Source organism: Emys orbicularis, chromosome 4 (assembly GCF_028017835.1).
Source record: "Emys orbicularis isolate rEmyOrb1 chromosome 4, rEmyOrb1.hap1, whole genome shotgun sequence".
Classification (NCBI taxonomy): domain Eukaryota; kingdom Metazoa; phylum Chordata; order Testudines; family Emydidae; genus Emys; species Emys orbicularis.
The window spans coordinates 108,048,791-108,069,446 of record NC_088686.1 but is presented as its reverse complement, the minus strand read 5'-3'; the positions used below and the strand labels follow the sequence as shown (position 1 = coordinate 108,069,446).

General features: G+C 51.6%; 1 protein-coding gene across 1 annotated transcript in view; it reads right to left on the bottom strand.

Moving 5' to 3' along the window:
- B4GALNT4 (beta-1,4-N-acetyl-galactosaminyltransferase 4) overlaps positions 1-6,568 on the bottom strand; it is a 120,759-nt gene extending 114,191 nt beyond the window's left edge. Inside the window, exon 1 of the mRNA XM_065403888.1 lies at positions 6,418-6,568. Coding sequence (XP_065259960.1) covers positions 6,418-6,568 — 151 coding nt within the window. The remainder of the gene's footprint in view (positions 1-6,417) is intronic.
- Positions 6,569-20,656: the final 14,088 nt, after the last annotated feature.

Sequence of the window (20,656 nt, the reverse complement as noted above, 5' to 3'; positions counted from 1 at the left end):
TCACGGGAGTCTCACCTGACAGAGCTCTCCCCACTTCAACAAGCCAGACGCAGCCTCTGGGGTCATCAATCTTTGAGGAAAACATTCAGTCCCATGAAGCTGAAGGCTGAAATGCTGGGCACTGGGACAGAGGCACCTCTACACCAGGGGTAGTCAGTAAGTAAACACGGGCCAAATCCAGACAGCCAGACACTTTTGAACGGCCCCCAAAATCTTTTTATTTACTATTATCATTATTGTTGGTTTTTAAATTATTTTCTTCTCTGGAGTCTGCACCTTGACTATACCTTGACCAAGAAATTTGGACCTTGACAAAAAAGAATTGACTACCCCTGCTCTACACAGAGAGCTGTGTAAGACCAGGCAAGACCCATGTAGCAGCCAACTAAATCTCTCTCCCGCCCCCTCTTCTTCCAGACTATTAACACTAAATTAAATGCATGTCAGATCTGGAGATCTTCCCCTTCGCTGCTCTAGTCAGCTGACCACCGATCTGTCTGCTAGGCAGAGCATAGGACTCAGCTATGCAGTTGGTGCACCAGATGGTCATCAGCCTCTTCCCCCAGAGCTAGAGGTCAGGGGAAGGTTACTTCTTCTTCCTCTGTGCAGATTCCCCGGGCCCTGCACAAGGTCAGGGACAGATGAAGGCACAGGGGAGCCCAGCAGCTTAGGATGTGCCTGGAGGAACAGGCTGCATTCCACCTGATCACAACCTTCTCCCGCTTCCTCACTGCAGGTCAGAGGCATCTGCTGAACTCCATGACAGGGCACACACCAGAGCTGTACACAGGCAACCATAAGTTAGTGGGGAGGCACCCAAAGCTGTCTTTCAGCAGCCTCGGCCTGCTGCAGCGTTTAAGCCTCCGGCTGCTTCACAAAGCCTAGGAGGCGGAAGGGGAGTAGAATCTCAACCACTGGCAATACCCACAGGGCTACATGGTTGCCTGTATATGCAGAGTATTTACAGGGCACTTAACACTGTAGCATAGACGTTTATCCTCGCACAAAGCCCAACCCCTAAAGAACCCAGAGCTTGCTGCCTCGAACGCAGCCGCTTGGAGTAGATTTTTGGTTTGACCCTTTTCTCTCTCTTCCTCCTTTGGCTTCTGCTATGGCATGGAAGCTCACCCAACAGGCCTGAAATCACTTCAGCACAGGTTTATTCAGATCTCACACAGCAGGGAGTTCCACAGGTCGGCAACGCCCGCCCTCCCAGCCCCAATGCCCATGCTGCCAGCTCCCAGAAACCTCACCTTGGGTCTACACAGCTCCAGCCTCCCTACTAGGAGCTGCTGTCTGTGGGTCACACAGGTAGGGAGGGTGGTCTCTCACAGCTCAACCCCAGTCCACTGAAGGCTATGGAGGTCAGGTGTGGGACCCAAAAGCAAACAGGCAGCCAGTGCAGAGCATGGGGGAGACGTGCTCTCGCCATCTGCCATTCAACGGGTGGGCTGCCATGGTTCGCGTGGTTCGGCGCTCCTGTGTACCCTTGCTCGTCCATCACACAGAGTGAGTTACAGTGATGACCATGCGCATGGTGGTAACCAGATCTTGGTCTGTTCCCACGTCCCAGCTCACTTTCCCTGCCATGATACGCCTCCGGCGCCTAGGCAGTGGCCGGAACAAACTGCCTGACAGGAGTACCACCCATTGCTTCCATCACAGCCCGTTCTTGGGTTGCAGAGATGTCTGTGCTATTAACGGCTGTGTCTGTGCTGTAACAGAGTCACCCGGCACATAGCCGCAGCATCTTAGACACATGGGTGTATGCTCCAGAACCTCCCCCTGCCCCAGCCCTTCCGTGTGCTACCTACAACAGACCCTGTCCCCTGGGTAGAGGCGCCATCTCCAAATAAAGATCAGGTGTTGCTCCTTCCCAAACCGGTTTGAAGAGAGTTGGTTGGGCCCAAATCAAGATAAAAAATCCTTCTCTTTTCAAAACAACCCCCCCTCCGCCCCATCTATACATTCCTGGCTTGGAAGAACGTAGTTTCCAATGTGTGCTTAGGGAACAGTTTTGCATGCAGTTTGCCCCAGCAGCCAGACCTGGTTAGAAAACAGCTTCGAGAAAGCCACGTTTTGAAATGATTTTCAAATCAACCTCTCCCTGGTGAGAACGGAACCCCTCTATTTAAACGGCAAGGTCTTGGGGGCAGTCTCTTACTGTGTGTTTGTACAGCACCTGGCACACTGGGGGTCTGAAACTGACTGGGGCCTCTGGTCACCACTGCCATGCAACAGGATGGCGCCATAGAACAGAACAAGGTGATAGCACGAATGGGAGAGAGAAAAGACTAGGACAAGCACCATGTGCCATGCCAGATTCTGCTCTCACATCCACCTTCCCAGACCACTGCCTATGACGTTGATCGATAGTGTTTCATTATTGCCTTGTGCTGGCTGTGCTCACCTGCTCTCTTCTCTTATAGCTCAATTATAAGCTCTGTGGGGCAGGGACTGTCTTTGTGCAGCATCTAGCACAGTGGGGTCCTGGACCCATGACTGGGGCACTCCTAGGTGCTCCTGCAATAAAATAACTAATAAGTGTGGATGACAGACTGACACCCTTATAGAGATGGGGCCAGATTCACTGCACTGCCCCTTGGGCTGTCACTTACACTGGTGCAGGTTAGGTGTAAAAGTTTAGACTCCGCTCAGTGGCTAACAGAGGATTCTCAACCTGGCTGAGGCCTCTCGGTGTTACCATAATAGAAATGTTGACTAATACTCTTGTTCTGAGCTGGTGGCATTTTACACTAGTCTCGATGACAACACAAAGTGCTGGGTAAGTGTGAATCAGCACGCGTTCAACGTAAACGCACTGATCCTGGTCTTTGCTTCATGCAGTTACAAGCAGTTCATTCGTTAAGACTCAGCTCCTCAGGCTGGTCCTGGTACCATCACATCTGAGTTCCGATTTCTCAGCGTTCATTCAGCTGCAGCGTGACTGCAGGGTTTTCTGCTGGGGAGCCAGAGTGTGGCAATGCATTTCCTCACTGCTCCGGTTAATGCTTGGAATAAATAGCCACATTCTGTAGATTTGGGAGAGTGTCCCCCAGACAGCAAGTCAAAGGTCGTGTGCGCGTGCAACCGACACTTGTGAGAGAGGGGCAGCCATAGAAAACACGTGGGAGAACCACATCCTCTTCGGCACATATCGGGAATAGTCTGATCAGTCTGACGAATTGTTTCCAGAACACACCACTTTCGGCAGCACAGGCAGGGTGGGCACTTTTAGGCTTCAAATGTTGCTACCCCACTGTTAATATTTTCCACTGCTGATCACCAAACCCCACCCCTGCAGCTAGTTAGCATGCTTACCCAGGTCGGCAGGACAAACCTGCCACAATCTAACAGCCCGCGCACTGCACAGTATGAGGCTGCAAGGTCTGAACAGACAACTAGTCAAACCTTCTTTGAACTGGGTCGATAGTTTAGGCAGTGGTTAGCCTCTTGAGGTTAGGCTTATGTGACAGGTTGTATTTTTAGTGGAATCCAGCAGCTGAGAAGGCAGCTTACTTAAAAGGAAATTAACAAGTGTTTAATACACAAGCAAAGGTGTTTCATTTCCTGCTTTGTCACATTAGCTGTATCTTGACTTCCCTGTTTTTGGAGCATGGATAGGATAATATCACAATGGACTGAAACATTGTCTTCCCTCATTTGAGAGGGAAGGAAATGTTTAGACCCATTCTTTAAAGCTATTGGTGGTTTTTATGGTTAAAAGCCTTTTAACTCAAACATGTAACAAACAGCTCGGAGAAAAGCTCTTTGGAAAGAGTGAGTCATCTCCCATTCAGACTTCAGCCTACATCTCCAATCCTGCAAACACTTGATATGTAGCTTTACTCACATAAGTCGTCCCAGTGAAGTCAACAGGACTATTCCAATGAGTAGCATTACACATGTACTCTGTTGGATTGGGGGGCCTACATTATCCCACACTAGCTCTCCAGAAACCATAGGTGCTGGAACTAGGGGTACAGGGGTGCTGCAGCACCCCCTGGCTTCAAGTGGTATCCATTATATACAGAGTTTACAGTTTGGGTAAATGGCTCTCAGCACCCCCGCTATACAAATTGTTCTTGCACTCCTGCCAGAAACCACAGATAAGTCAAGTCTCAGTGGCCTTTCCTTGCTTCTCACTCCAGATTTGTGCCAGCACAAGTAACTCCCCTGACACTCAGTTTACACTGGTGTAAGTGAGAGGAGAATCAAACCTGATTTTGCTATTCGGAAAAGTCTTTGAAGCCATAAACATGCAGCAGAAAGGGCACAAGCAAGAACTGGTTTACCCCTTTGCAGTTCTCTTTTTAAAGAAGAGAATAATTATTTTTAAATGGTCCTCTTTCTCATAATAAGGGCACAGGATACAAATGAGAGTTAAGCTGAGAAAGAAACATGAAAATCCCTGCTGATGTTCCCCTCCCCTCCCCCAAAGATTCCCAGAAGCCATGAGAATGACTTTCCAGTACTAGACCCATCACAACGCAGCGAACGAGAACAATCATGGGAACAACAACATATCCTTCTACAGCATGGCTTCTCCACTTGGGGGTCACAAACAGATGTCCAGGGAGCATAACCCCACTCCCCTATTTCTGAGAGGGAGGGGATCCCAGCTAGATGGAAGAGGGTCCTGGTATGAAAGAAGTGTCTGCGGTATGAAACAGTTTGAGAGCCCTTCTGCTCTGAGGCCTGGAAAGTGTACTCCTCAAATAACTGCTTTTATCTAAGCAGCGAGAAGCAGCCCAGGTGTCGGGATATGCCTATTAAACCGGGGTTACCTTTCCACCCTGTTTTTCCTGCCCTTGTCCCTTCCTGCCTGGTATGCTGCATTACAGGACTTTACGGCTTAGCCAGCAGGGAGTGCCAAACAAGCTAAACAAAGAGCACCAGCCCATGGACTTACCAAAAATCCCCCTCCTCCTCCTTCACGGGAGCCAAGCCACCTCCAGCACCCCTCAGACTGCTGGCATGAAGGACTAAGTCTCCAGACACCACCAACAGGGTTCCGAACAGCTCAGCCACCGGCCCGGTTAGTTTGGTTTGTAAGCGATCGCTAGCATCTCAGAATCTCTCTCTGATCCACACACTGGCGCTCTGTGCCCCGGACTCAGGAGCCATTACCTAGCTCTGCTCTAAAGAGGAATTGAATTGCTGCTAAAAACACTTTGCTGCCAAGACTAAAGACATTGAGGGTTTGGACAGCTTATTGGCAATACAGCCAAGTGTCTGACCGGAGCTTCGCAACCCAGCCAGCCTGGGGGGAAGAGTGTTCTGTACATGCACCTCTAAACCTAGATGTAACCGACAGTGCCCAATTCTTCCCTGCTCTGGCCAAAGGGAGCTATTCCAGTTATGCGGGCACTTTCATCAGCTTCAGAGGCTCACAGCTGCCTCTCTCCCACAGCCCTTCTTGGAGTGCTCCTTGGATGTAATAAAGGCTCATTATTTCAGAAGATCTCAATCAGGATAGATAGTAAAACAGAAAATATCATAAAACCACTATGTAAATCCATGCTACACCCACACCTTGAATAGTGTGTGCAGTTCTGGTTGCCCCGTCTCACAAAAGATATATTAGAATTTGACAAAGTAAAGAGAAGGGCAACAAAAATTATCAGGGTGTGGAACAGCTTCCATGTGAGAAGAGATTAAAAAGAGAGACTGTTCAGCTTAGAAAAAGAGATGATTAAGGGGGACATAGTCTATAAAATCGTGACTGTATGGAGAAAGCGAATAAGGAAGCATTATTTACCCCTTCACATAACACAAGAACCAGGGATCATCCAATGAAATTAATCAGCAGCAGGTTTAAAATTAACCAAAGGAAGTATTTCTTCACACAATGCAGTCAATCCATGGAACTTTTTGCCAGGGGATGTTGTGAAGGCCAAAACTACAACAACGGGGTTCAAAACAGAACTAAATACGTTTGGGGAGACGAGGTCCATCAATGGCTATTAGCCAGTTTGCGCACGGATGCAACCCCATGCTCTGAGTGTCCCTAAGCCTCTGACTGCCAGAGGCTGGGACTGGATGACAGGGGATGGATCACTTGATGGTTACTTGTTCTGGTCATTCCCTCTGGGGGCTGGGACACCTGGCACTGGCCACTGTCAGAAGACCGGATACTGGGCAAGATGGACCATTGGTCTGACCCAGTATGACCAGGAGTCCTGGCTAGACCAAACTCCACCCTAAGAGAAACCACACGGGGGAGGGGGGGCCCGCTTCCCTTTGGCCTTACAAGGGGGTTGCTCCCACAAAGTACGACCCGGGGGAGGCACCAGCAGCCCCGGAGAGCCTGGAGCAGGAACTTAGCTGCGCTCACCAGCCCCTGCCCGGCTGTGGAAGGGGGCGGGGATCCCACCCCCACCCGAGGGCGCAGGAGGGGCGCGGGGCCCCCCTTACCTCTGCCGTAGGCGAAGTGCAGGCGCAGCGCCTTGCCCTGGCGCACCAGGCTGATGTGCAGGTAGGTGAACCACGCGGCCAAGGTGAGCAGCACCAACAGCAGCAGCAGCTTGAACTGCTTGCGGATCTTCTTCACCGGGAACCACAGCATCCTGGAGGCCGCATTACCGGCCCGGGCCGGCCGCACGGCACCTCCGCCAGGCTCCGCACGGGACCATCCCCGCCGGGAGGAGCTAGACGCCAGGCGGGAGCAGCGCCCCGGGGCTGGGGCACGTGTCGGGCGGCGCAGGCGAGGGCAGGGCGGGCAGCGCCCCCGGGACCAGGCAGCAGCAGCAGCCCCCCGAGCGGGGGTCCCGGCCGGCCAGCCCCGTCGCCCCCTTCCCCGGCCGAGCCCCCCGCCGGAGGAACAAAGGCATCCAGGCAGCCCCGCGCTCCCCCCCCAACCAGATCAACTTGGCGGCGGGAGGCTGGAGCCGGGCCGAGGATGAGGCCGCTCAGCCCGTGCCGCTCTGCCCCAGCCCGCACGGCAGCGCCATGGAGCAGGAGCGCTCACACGGCGCTCAGGCAGCGGCGGCGCCCTCCTCCCGCTCGGTGCATTGCGCGCCGCCCGCTCAGCGCTGAAGGGAGGCAGCCCGCAGCTCCAGCCTAGCGCCCCTGCGCCGCGCCCGTGAGGCTGCAGGGCCGGACACCAGCCCCCGCCGCGCTGGATGCTTCAGCGGCACCGTAACCTCAGCCCGCCGCTCGCGGAGCAGCGGGAGCATCCGCGCTGCCACCGCTACCTAGCCTGAACTGGGGCAAGTGGAGCGACAGCCGCCCCTGGCCCAATCGGAGCCCGGCGCTCCCCCGGACAGCCAATCGTCCGCCTCCTGAGGCGGGGCCCAATCGAGGTTAGGCTGCGCGCGGCTTTTCATCTCCACGCCAACGTGCAAACATCCACCTGGTGAGTGGGACTGGCGGATGCCCCTACTGCCCTGGCGGAGGGGTGGCCCGGGAAGAGCATGTCCTTCCCGCCCCGGCGCAGCGCCCAGGCCGGGGCCAGGCGAGAGCGAAAGGGCCTCGAGCGGCTCCCCTGGTAGGGGAGCTCGCTGGGTTCGTGGGCGCTGCTGCGCTTTTGCAAACCAGGCACCAGACGCAGCAGAGCGTCCCCCGCGGCACGGATGGTGCCTTCCCGACAGATGCAAGCTGATACTCCGCTGGGCTTTGCGAAGGCAGCAAGGATGCTCCAAGAGGAATAAGGCGGGTGGAGGAAGGAGGGCCCCTGTTACACTGGGGCCACAGGTAGAATTGCACAGCTCGGCTCCTGCAGCTCACATGTGACAGCAAAGCTGCCTGGGGCTAGCTGCGTCCTCCCAGGGACAGACACCAAATCCAGCCTTCAGCCCACTCATCCCAACAGGCAGCTTCTTATTCACCTCCAGCTGTTGTGGCCTGTGGTTCAGGCAGCCCCTCTCGGGGAAGGCAACAGGAGCTTAGCTGAGTGGGACTGGTGGTTTCTATTCTAACCAGACTTGCTGGGTGACCTGAGGCAAATCATGTAATCTCTATGGGTCTCACTTTCCCCATCCATACAATGGGGATATAACGCCTTCCCTACTAGGGTGAGATGGGGCTTAATTCATTAATGACTGCAAAGTGCTTTCCTCTGGTTAGAAAGTGCAGCATAGTATGATTATTATCTCGCTCTGCACTGTGGAGATTTAACAACTGTGCCATGCACGGAGTACATCCAGTGCTATAGCCCTAGACAGTCCAGTGGGAATGAAAACACGGCTTGGGTCCAGAATAAGCCAGGCTGCTTGCGGTAACCAGCCACATGCTTCTGTGGTGTGGGCGGAGAGCAGCTTACCTTCAGTGAGAGCGGGGCACGGTGACAGTTCTCCTTGTGGAAGGTACAGTCCTTCTGCCTCAAGGAAGCGGCTCTCACTCCAGGCTCTTGTCTCCACACTAGATGCTTTCCCTTAAGATTTCCCACCCTAGTCTCTACCAGCAACCCTGCTCCAGTAGTAGCAACAGTGTGAAATGTTAGGAGAAAAAAATCTAGCACTAGAAACAGCCTTGAAATACGGCAGGTACCCCTGTAACCAGCATCCTGGCCTGCAAGCAGCTTTCATAACCCTATAGCAGTCGCACTGAACAAACTTCTTCCATTTAACCCTTTCCAAGCTGCCAAAACCCTGCCGTGTCTCCTCTGACTTTCTCCACCACTCTGCTGCCAGTTCCCCCACGCCCTAACTATCTCATCTTTGCCAAACTGGCAGCCCTAGTGACAAGCCGCCCACCCAGAACCCTCTCGGGGTTACTCCAATAAATGCAGGCTGAAAGATTTCACAGACAGACTGATCTGTTATAAGCAACTGGCAGTGGAGTTTAGAAGGAGAGCCCTGTCTGGGTCAAACAATAGCATTGCTGCCGTGAGGCTGTAATACACTGATGCAAAGATGAAAGGGAAAACAGCTTTTATTAATAACAAGGCTGGATTTGGAAGTGTAGCAGAACAGACTCCACCTGGGTTTCTCAGGTGACTGACTAGTGATTGATGGGTGTTATTTTAAGCCCTGTGCCAAGGTGCAGCTTAGCCTGTCCAGGTTACATTGTTCAAATACTTTGAAATAAGAGGCTCTGTCTTCCTTCAGAGCATCATGACATTATTTCCACCAGCCTGGGTAATGGTTTTCCACACCTCGCTGGACAGCCTGTTATGTCTCCGGGCGTGGTTAACCCATGCAGCAGAGGAGTCTCTCTAGGAGCAGAGAGCCAGTGGAGAGGACAGCCCCCCACATCTCTCTGGACGGATCTGCCTATAGAATGCTGGTTTTAATGTGTCTCTCAGATTGGGCAGCCCACAGCATAGAGGCCCCAGTGGAATGGGGAACAGCAGTTCCAAGTCTCGCTGGGGCCTGGAGAACCACTGGGATTGGTTTTGTCTGAGTGAGATCCTGGACCAGATCCTTATCTGGAGCAGGTAGGCACAGTTCACTGATGTCAGTGGATCTCCACCAATATACACCAGCTGAGGATCTGGCTCGTTATCTCCTCCCCTAATCAACTTCATATTTCTGCTAAAGAAAACCTGGTCACCTCAGGCCTGTGTGCGTGTTTGCAACCAGGGTAGAGCATCCTCTGGTCCGTGGCAGGCATCACTTCTTCAGCAAACCTGGGTGCTGGCTCAGAGTGGAAGGGGTTTAGTGCTTCTTAGCAAAGCAGGGCTGGCTTCCATCATCGGCGGCAGGAAGCATTGTCCTGGGTGGGGGAGCAGGGAATCCCTGACAGGCCTGGGGTATCTTCAGCATGAAGCCAAGCTTTAGTTAAAACCTTCTCTGAGGAGTAATGGGAATTCAATAAGCCTCCTCGTTATTTTAGACAGAGAAACTGGGCCATGCTGGAGGCCACGCAGCTGGGCTGGAACCTGCTCAAGGTCTCCTTTGTTGCTGCGCAAGCGACTTCAGGGGCCAGGCCCACTTCTCTTCATTCTCCTATTCCGGGGTTTTGTTTCCTCTTTCAAATGAATTGAGCGTCAGTGAGAGGTGGCAGCCGCCCTGAGGGCCTTGGAGAAGGTCATTCTCTCTGATTACTCCCAGCTGTAGTATCTTCCTACACCTACCCCTGCGCCTCAACCCCACACTGGAGCCCTGCACCCCAGAAAGGAGAGGGGTGTCCAGCCTCACGGGCTTTCCATCTCTGGCATCTCTCCTCAGGATGCCAGCAAGTGTATAACCTTTGTGACGGGGATACCTGTCCCCTAGAAGCTGGACTGAGAACATCAGGGCCATTTCAACAGGCTCTTAGTAATAGATGCAAAGGTAGTTGGCTAGAAGTGGGGGGCTCTTTCTCCTACTCCAGGCCTCTGAGCCAGCCAGCCTCCCTTCTGTTTGCAACTCTCAGGTACCCTAACCACCAGGCTATGCACTCGTTTGTGCATTCTCACTGGACCAGTGACTAAGTCTGATACACAGGGGAATAGCTTCCACAGGGGAGACTGAGGGAGGCCCACATCAGAATATCCCATAACTCAGTGGTTAGCGCATGCTCCTGAGAGACAGGGGACCCTGTTCAAATCTTCTCTTTGGCGGGGTGTGGGGTGTGTGGATTGAACCTGGCTCCCCCACATCCCAGGAGAGTGCTCTAACCAGGGGGAGTATGAGTTATAAGGTTGTCACCACCTCCTTCAGCACAGATTTAGAATGGGGTTCAGGCCAGTCGGTGGCCTCTGAATTGGGCCCTGCATGCAAGTTAGGGAGATGAGCATCTATCTTCTCCCAGTTCATGGGTCACACTAGGGCTTAGGCAGGAGACAGGCACCCAGACACCTAGAGGGAGGCAGCAGTGCACATGCCCAGAGGCAGAAACTTAGGCACCTAGGGAATGTTTTCCCTGGAAACTTAGGTGCCGAGTGAGTTTAGGCATCTACAGAGTTTGCTGGGAGTTTTGTGGATCTCAGTGGAGCCTAAAATTGGGACTTGGGCACCTAAGTATGTTTGCGAAGCCCACCATTGTTCCTTTGACAGCCATCGGACGGTATTAGCTGGCTCCCTGGCTCCCTGAGAACCCCCACGGCACAAGCCAGCTCCAGCCTCTTGCACAGAGAGGGCATAGTGAGGACTCGGCTGGACTCCTCTGCCCATCTTGGAGCTGCTCAGCGTCTATTTTCTTCTTTCAGCAGAGATGCCACAATTGCACGATAGGCTGATCACAAGTGAACAAACCAGGTGCCTGCTAAAGGCAAGCGTCACAGGACAGAGGGTTAGGAGAGCGTGATCCTGTCAGGGGGACTGCAGCATGAGTTCACATCTACACTGCACCCCCATCTGAGCGGGATCCCAGGCGCTTCACTCTCTGTACAGACCACCGAGATCTCTTTGCCCACCCACCATTGAAAGGAAGCCATCCTTGGGCTGGGAATAGCAATGCTTGACAAACCCAGCAATGCTACCCTACAGAAGCAGAATACTTCAGCTGGTTGAAATGACAGGGGGGATTTGATGGAACCAGAGTGGAAGTACCCAGAGGCAGAACTTGACCAAGACAAAGAGACCCGGCTTTTGTAACAAGTTTCATGGGATTTTCAGTGGCATCTGAGTAACAGCCCCGTAACACTGCAATGGGAAGAGCGCCACCTACTGACTCACCAACACATCCAAGTGCTGACCTGGACCAACTCTTCTTAGCTTGCGAGATCACACAGGGCGAGGGTGGCAGAGTTTCAGGAGAAAATCAAAGCACGCCTCAAAAATGGGAGGACTTGTGAGGTTCGGCATTTAAGTGGCAAGCCAATCAGAGGGTATTTTGGGGGCCCTCCATGTAGCGTGATTTGCATCAGTTGTTTCACACTCTGTGTTCCCGATTGTCAGTGGTACGCTGCTCCCTAGTGGGGAATTGATTCCGAGAGCTGCAGCGTGGCAGGTAATGGGCAGTCGGGCATGCAGAGCTGAGGTGACAATACTAATCATGATTAATAACTGCACTTGGAAAGCACCGCGCACACACGGCACAGGCACCGCACAGTTAAACCACAACAACAAACAAGCAACAGCAACAATTACAACGGCATAAAAAGGGCCGTATAAAAATCAAATAACTGATAAAAGGAAATGGTGTAAGGCACACTATTGATCTTGGTGCGTTTAAAGATCTATGTGTCAGTGCTTGTGGAGAGAGAGCTGGGACACAGTGGTGATTTGCCACGTGTTAACCCCGAGTTACCCACTTGGTGTGAACATTTCATTGGCAGGTGGGCGTGGCCAGGACTAGGCAGAGGTACTCGGCACAGCTCCGACCTGAGGCAGGCAGGAGAGCAAAAGGCGCCCTGAGATGATGTGCGGGTGATTACAGAGGAAGGGTCTGTGAACCTGCTCCAGGGGCCTTTGCGACCACTGACGTCGGGGGTATCAAGGGCATTCAGCACTGTCCCATCTCACAGGATCAGCCTTCAAAGCAGGCTCAGGAGTCCTGGGTATGGGTGATGTCAGGGCTGGATTTTCTGAGTCCGCTACAGCTTCCCTTTTTCACTGCTTCACATTCAGAAAGCTCCTTGGACCCGGCTGGGACCATGCATCTTACCATTGCCCAGCCCCCATCTGTCCCTCTGATACTGTGGGCTTCCCTGCCCAGAGTTCTTAGTCACGCCCGTGGCTGCATTAGCTGGACACTGTCCAGGACAACTAACAACCGTGGAGCACTGCTCTCCCTGGTCAGGTGCAATGGATCTAAATGAGCACTTACCAGGGTCTGGAGAGCATCCCGTTGGAGGGAGGCAGAGCTGTGTTGTGCTGGTCCCTGGGTGCTTTCTTCGCCGCAGTGAATTGCTAGACGATTTGAGCTAGAAAACGCAGACACTTCTCTCCTTCCAGAGCATCTCCGCAGCATTTCAGCTTCTCGGCCTCTCCTGAGCTGCAGGCCAGGGACGCAAGGGGCAAATGCGGCTGGATGTCCCATTTGCCCCTCCAGGCTGCTGGGCTAGCTAGAGACTGGTTTGACTCTGAGTGGAAGCTGATGCAGCCCCAGAGGTGGTTCTAATTTATGTCCAGTCAGCAACCCCACGCACTCCCTCTCATAACATGCCCCCGCCTGCCCCTATGCCAGCAGCTCCGAGGGGCTGGTACAGGCTGCCCTGGGGAGTGAGGAGATCCAGTCCTTTTACGCTACAGGACTGACATAAAGGGCCACAGTGCAGCCCAGTATTGAGGCTCTTGGGTTTGGTCTGTTCCTCTTAAGTCTCTTTCGCCCCAAGCTTTAACTCTCTTGCTCTCTGGTCCTCTTCCCCTTACTCTGTGCCTCCCAGCTGTCTCTGATTCTGAGCTGTTGTCTGCCCACTGGCTGTGGGAGGAGCACAAAGACAGGTAGGGTTTGTCTACACTGCAATTATATACCCCCGTGCCAGCTGACTCGGGCTCAGGGGCAGTTTAACTGCGGTGTAAACTTTCAAGCTGGGGCTGGAGCCTGGGACGGTCAGCAAGGCCTCAGCAAGGCCTCCATCTCTGTGGCACGGCTGCCAGCAATGCCTGGGAGGGTCAAGAAGGGTCACACGCCCCTCCCCAGATGCCTGAGGGGGGGGCCACATTCAGCAGGGAACTGCAGCGGCGAAAGGAGCAGAAGGCGGGGTCACTCCTCTGGCACGGCTGTACTGTCCGCAGCCCTGCCCCCCAGGCCTTCTATGCAGCTGCGTCTCATGGGGTCTGTACAGCCCCGCCGGAAGACAGGGCTGGGGGCAATACCGGTACAGCCATGCCGGAGGAGCTCCCAGCGTGGGGCTGCCCTCCTTTCGCCTGAAATCGGTATCCAGCGCAGCGGGAGGACAGAGCCTCCTCTCCCCAGGTAACGTGGGACGGGGAGAGTGTGGGGGCCCAGGCTGGGGGCAGAGCGGGGAGGAGTCACATGAGGAGGTCACGTGCCCCCCTTTAGCTGGTGCCCCCCTTTGTGTCCCTCCAATGAGTCACCCATTTGGACCTGACATTAATGTAGAGTGTGACCAATATACCTGGAATTCAAGGGAGGAGAACACCCCAGCCTAAGCCACCTTCTCAGCTGATCCAGCTAACGAGTAATTAGGCTTCACCTCAACAATTGTTGGGTCTTTCTAGGAACTTCGGCGCTTTTCCTAGCAGCCTCTCTCTTGATTTCGGAGGTGGAAAATCAGGAGCTGGCCAAAGTCAAGTGCCTGAGTAGATTCTTAGCTTTTTCTGTAACAAAAGCCTGGCCTAGTTTATTTGTCTTACTGCTCGTCTATCTGCATTGGGAGCTAGAGTGGGGCTGAGACCCCAGTGGCCTGGCGAAAGCTATGCTTGCAAGGAGGAAAGATACCCCTGCAGGGAAAGCAAAGGCTGGGAGGCAGAAGCAAAGGTTTTAGTCCTGGTTTGGCCGGAACCTTACGAGGCTGATATTGAGCTAGTGGCTTAAGCTTAAGCCAACATGTCAGGCTCAGTCCATGTGGGCCCTGGCTTTTCAGAGGTGCTGAGGCCCAGATCCACAAAGGTATTTAGGTTCCTATCTGCCATTGCAATCCAAAGGCGTTAGGTGCCTCAATACCTGAGATCCATGCCTGAGCACCCACAGCTCCCATTGAAATCTGTGGTGATGAGCACCATAGAAATGCCTATCAGTAAAGTGTCACCTGGCTACAGCATTCTCCTCCACTCCTGGCCCCCAAGGATGGCTACTGCCTGCCACCCCCGGGAAGGCTGCATTTCAGGACGGATGAACTGATCCTGGAGGACCTCGTCTGTCATTATGTTGTCATGTGCTGCGGGCTTTGGCTGAAGGATGTTGGACAAGTGTCAGTCGTCGTGGTTATTACTGTTATTACTCATTTGGGTGAAGTGGCCCTGTGCAGTCTCAGGCTCTTGGCATCCTGTAATCAACAGCATCTGCTTGGAGCTCACAGCCAGAGCCTCAGCCTGTTGGCTGCTTTCCTTCCTTGGTTTCAGTTCTAGCTCCAGACAGGCACCTGCGAGGCAATCAGTAGAGAAACCCAGCATCACATGGAGCCAGCCCCGCTCCTTCATCCCCAATCTCCCTGTCAATGCAGAGAAAGGAACAAAAAACAAAGGGGCAGCACAGAGAAAAACAGAAAAAATGGGGGGGAAATTGAGAGGCCAAATCTAGCTTTGATCTACACCCAGTAAAATCCCACTGACAATAATAGTGTAGCACTATTGAGAGCTACCAGCTGACACTATTGCAGATAGTGTTACACGTTCGGTGTGAGAAGTTAGTTCAAGGAGAAATGCTTATTGTCAACTGTGGTGCAGTTCTCTTTAGATACTGATCACATTGCCAGTAAAGTTAGTTCTGCCATGGTCTCTCTCTCTCTGAGTGAATCACTTCTTAGGGGCACAGGCTATAAGTTATATCCAGGCAAGCATAACAAAATATGACAAACATCTGCTCAATGGGCAGGGGCAGTCAAAAAAGCGAACAGAGTGTTAGGGACCATTAGGAAAGGGATAGATAAGAAGACAGAAAATATCACAATGCTGCTATATAAATCCATGCTATACCCACAGCTTGAATACTGCATGAAGCTCAGGTCGCTCTAGCTCAAAAAAGATCTATTAGAATTGGAAAAGGTACAGAAAAGGGCAACCAAAATGATTAGGAAGATGAAACCGCTTTCATTCGAGGAGAGATTAAAATGACCGGGGCCAGGTCTACACTTAAAACGCTGCAGTGCCACAGCTGCGCCACTGTAGTGCTTCAGTGACGTTACTAGTGCACCAATGGGAGAGCTTCTCCCCTCGGCGTAGTTAATTCACCTCCATGGGAGGTGGTAGCACCCTCCCATAGACCTAGCGCTGTCTATGCTGGGGGGGTTAGGTCAGTAGAACAGTGTCACTCAGGGGGGTAGCTTTTTCACACCTCTGAACAATGTAGTTGTACTGATGTAAGTTTATAGTGTAGGCCTGGCCCAAGATTGTTCAGTTTAGAAAAAACAACAACGAAGGAGGAATATGCTAGAGGTCTATAAAATCATGACTAGTATGGAGAAAGTGAATAAAGAAGTGTTATTTATTCTTTCATGTAACATAAGAACCAGGGGTCACCCAATGAAATGAATAGGCAGCAGGTTTAAAACAAACAAAAGGAAGTATTTCTTCATACAACACACAGTCAACCCATGGAACTCATTGCCAGGGGATGTTGTGAAGGCCAAAACTACAACTGGGTTCAAAAGAGAGTTGGACCTATCCTCCATGAACTTATCTGTCAGTGGCTATTTGCCAAGATGGTCAGGGATGCAACCACAGAAAAAAATTAGTGGGTGCTTAGCACCGGCAGCCAGCTCTCCCCCTCCCCCCACTGTCCTCCAGCAGCCCCACCAATCTACTCCTCTCCCTCCCTCCCAGCAACTCCCACCTGCCGCAGATCAGTTATTCAGCGGCATGCAGGAGGCGCTGGGAGGGAGGGGGAGGAGCAGGGACAGCGCGCTTGGAGGAGAGGGCGGGAAGAGGCAGGGCAGAGGGTGGCCTTGGGGGAAGGGGTGGAGCGAGGGTGGGAAGCGGCGGGGTGGGGGCTTAGGGGAAGGGGTGGAGTGGGGGCAGGGCCTGGGGCAGAGGGAGGGTCGAGCTCCCCCCTCTCCCCCGTAGAAAGGAATTCAGCGCCTATGGACGCAGCCCCATGCTGCAGGTGTCTCTGAACCTCTGACTGCCAGTGCCAGAAGCTGGGCCTGGCAGACAGGGGATGGATCACTCAGTGATTTCCCTGTTCTGTTCACTCCTGCTGAAGCATCTGAGAGTGGGCACTGCTGGGCCCTGGAACTGTGTTCTTTGGTCAGCGTTACACACAGTGGGGAGTAGTGAACAGGAGGGTTCTGGGAGCAACTTGTCTTTGATCTCTTGTGGTTGTGGCTGTGGCTGCTGCAGTGGGTTGGAGTAGGCACCTTCCAGGTGTCCATGGTCTAAGGCTGGCTCCAGGGAGAGGAACTGGCTCTTCCGTTCCACCCCCTCTGTAGTCAAGGGGGATTCTCTGGGGAGCAGCTTTCAAAAGGACATAGGGAACCTCCCCTTACTTTTAGCCTCTTCCCAGCTGGATTACAGGATCCATCACTCAGCTGCTGAGTATTGGCGCCACCTGCTGGGGAGTTCGGGTAATAATCCATGTTTGCAAATTTGCCCCTTCATCATCTATTTCATGATACAGGCCAGGATAAATCCTAACAGTGCTGGTGCCATATTTGAGGAGCTGGGTAGGGGTCACTGTGGCTCTCTTCACTGTTGCAAATCTGATGCAAGTATCTATCCCATTTACAAATGGGAAGCCCTATCACATATGGATGAGCCCGCAGAGATTCAGAAGCTGAAGAGAGGAAGGACTGATGTCCATCATTACCAGTACCCAGGAGTAGCAAAAACTTGATCAGGTAGATTATGCCCATCTCCCATCTAATCCTTAAAGACTGAACACACGGGTTAGTTTGTCAGGTCAGTGGTTACATCTTCTGCAGGCTGCAAAGTAAAAGAATGTCTAAAATCGAATGTTCTTTTCATTGTTGATTCCTTTTTTGTGCCTCACTCAGCCTGAGCAGGGAACACAGACTAATCAGTTTCACTTTTGCTTAGTCAGTATCTAGTCTGTTTCATGCTGGGGTTCTGGCACAAAGCTGCAGTGTTGGGGCTGCAAACACCCAAGGCAAATGTTTAAAAATCTAAACGAAAGCAATGAAGTGCTGTGCACTTCGAACACATTTCTGTTGCTGGTAGATCCATGAAATCTATCCAGCCACCGTGTCTCAGTTCTGTATGGAAGTTAAAGCCAGTGAAAGCAGCATTAGGGAGCAGCTGATTTTCCATCCCACTGTGGGTGTATTTAGGTCCTTAACCTGAGCATGGTATTAGTCAGTCCCCTGCCCTGTGTTCAGTTTAGTAATGGCTGTTACCTTGAGCAAACCGTCCCATTCTCCTTGGCTCTGGGGCTTTGAGGGAGGCAATGGTGAAGGGATACAGGGTTTTTAACCAATCATACATTTGGGGCCTGATCTCCCAGGCCACATCTGGTAAATGACAAACTGCAAGCACTTTTGTTCACACTGGGTGAAATTCTCCCCTGTGCAGAGACTCAGCACATGGCCCATGCACCACTCAAGTCCCACTTGAGCCCTTTCTGCACAGGGGAGAGTTTCACCCATTTCCGTTGTGTAAAATCCTTCTCTGTAAAATCTAAATGCTGGCCTTAAAACAAGGCCCTGGAATGTGCCGTATGTGTAATAACCCTCCAAAGCTCCGAGCAGGGCCACTTTTAGGGGGGAAGCAAGGGATAGAATTTCTACCGTCATTAAAACACATTGGACTGCAGAGCTGCATGGGGAGGCCGAGGGGGAAATGATCTGTATTTTGCTGAAAGATGGGGATGCTCACTTTGAATTAGGGTTCCTGGCGTGTCTGCTTTCTGGGGTGCACAGGGGGGTGTATGCTTCTCCTGCTGCACAGGAATAACTCTGTGATGCTCCCCGAGGGTCCCCGGTGTTGTGGGGCATCTCACTACCACCTTGTCTGTGCCTGCCAGGGATCAGCTCCCTGACTCCAGCAGCCCCGAGCAATACAAGCCCTCCCCCCCCAGCCTACCGGGCTCCACTGTCCCTCTGCAGGTTAGAGATACGCACGCCCCAACCCTCGAGCCCTCCGAGCATCCCCTGGAGTGTCCAGCCCCTGGTCCACTGGACATTCTCAGGAGTCACAGATCCGCTATTCCCAAAGGACCAGTGCTTCCCAACGACACCTGAGAACACACAGCACTTGGGTGTGCTTAGAGTGAACAATTGGTTACATTGTAAAACCATCATACGCCTTCCAGAGCCTAGACTTGCCTAACAAGACATTCTCCTGTCTCATAAAGTTGAGCTCACCTACCTCTTTCTCCCAGCACTTCACAACCTTGCTGGCTGTGACCATCCATTCACAGGACAAGCCAGCTGGCAGCTCGTCTTCTAGGTGGGTGACTTCTTGCAGTCTCCTGATATACCGGACTACTTCTTTGCTCTTAGTCACAAACAGGAGACTCTCCTGCTGTGGGCTGTCATTGAAAGGTGACACAGGGCCAGAAAGTGTTAATTAACTCACAAACTGACATGACCCATGGCCAAACTTTAAAGACGTGTTAGGAAGATATGTACATGAACAGAGCCTTGAAATGCAAAGCTGCATTGTTAGAGATAGAAGGGTAGATGTTTGTTCAGGTCTTGTGATGTAAGCAAACAAGTCTTGTCTATTACTATGGCTTTAATTCAAAGATAAAAAAAAGAAGTATTAATAATAATTTGCATATTATTTCACTCAAAGCTGGCATGTGAGGTCTCTACTGAAAGCCAGTAGCCCAGTAGGCATCACAATCATTGCAAAATGTATGTAAGGATATATGAAGCAAATACTCACCAGCAACCACACACCACACAACAAAAACACTAACCCAGGAACCTATCCTTACAACAAAGCCCGTTGCCAATTCTGTCCACATATCTTTCAGGGGACACCATCATAGGACCTAATCACATCAGCCACGCCATCAGAGGCTCGTTCACCTGCACATCTACCAATGTGATATATGCCATCATGTGCCAGCAATGCCCCTCTGCCATGTACATTGGCCAAACCGGACAGTCTCTACGCAAAAGAATAAATGGACACAAATCAGACATCAAGAATTATAACATTCAAAAACCAGTCGGAGAACACTTCAACCTCCCTAAAAGTCACAATTATTCAACAAAAAAACTTCAAAAACAGACTCCAACGAGAAACTGCAAACTAGAATTAATTTGCAAACTGGATACCATTAAATTAGGCTTGAATAAAGACTGGGAGTGGATGGGTCATTACACAAACTAAAAACTATTTCCCCATGTTAATTTCCCCCCTACTGTTACTCACACCTTCTTGTCAACTGTTTGAAATGGGCCATCCTGATTATCACTACAAAAGTTTTTTTTTCTCCTGCTGATAATAGCCCACCTTAATCAATTAGTCTCATTAGAGTTGGTATGGCAACACCCATTTTTTCATGTTCTCTGTGTATATATATCTTCCTACTGTATTTTGCACTGCATGCATCCCACGAAAGCTTATGCTCAAATTAATTTGTTAGTCTCTAAGGTGCCACAAGTACTCCTCGTTCTTTTTGCTAATATTTAGGAAGACACTTGAGGTGAAATAGTATTATTGCCTATATGTCTCTTTGAAGGTTGTGGTAACCTGTATCTGAACTGTTTAATGGATAAATTACCCTGTGCTAATTGCCATAATGTTTAGGAGAAGGAAAGTTAAGCTTATTGTTTTCAGCTCACCTACATCTTTCTCCCAGCACTTCACAACCTTGCTGGCAGTGACCTTCCATTCATAAGACAAGCCAGCTGGCAGCGAGTCTTCTTGATGAAGGATACCGTGTGATTCCTTGCAATCTCCTGATATACCGGACTACTTCTTTGCTCTTAGTCACAAACAGGAGACTGTCCTGCTGTGGGCTCCTTCCTGGAGATTTTGTGATCTTTGTCATTGGCTGGTGGCTCCGTATGCAAACAGACTACATTGTAAGACACACATCTACTCTCTGCCTGGCCAGAACCTGGGTATCGCCTTCTGGTGACCTGTCTTAACTTACAAACCTTAAGAACACAGTTTTCCGTATAGCGCTACAACCTTTTAACTATTATCCTTACATACATTTTGCAATGATTGTGATGCCTACTGGGCTACTAGCTTTCAGTAGAGACCTCACATGCCAGCTTTGAGTGAAATAATATGCAAATCCCTGACCC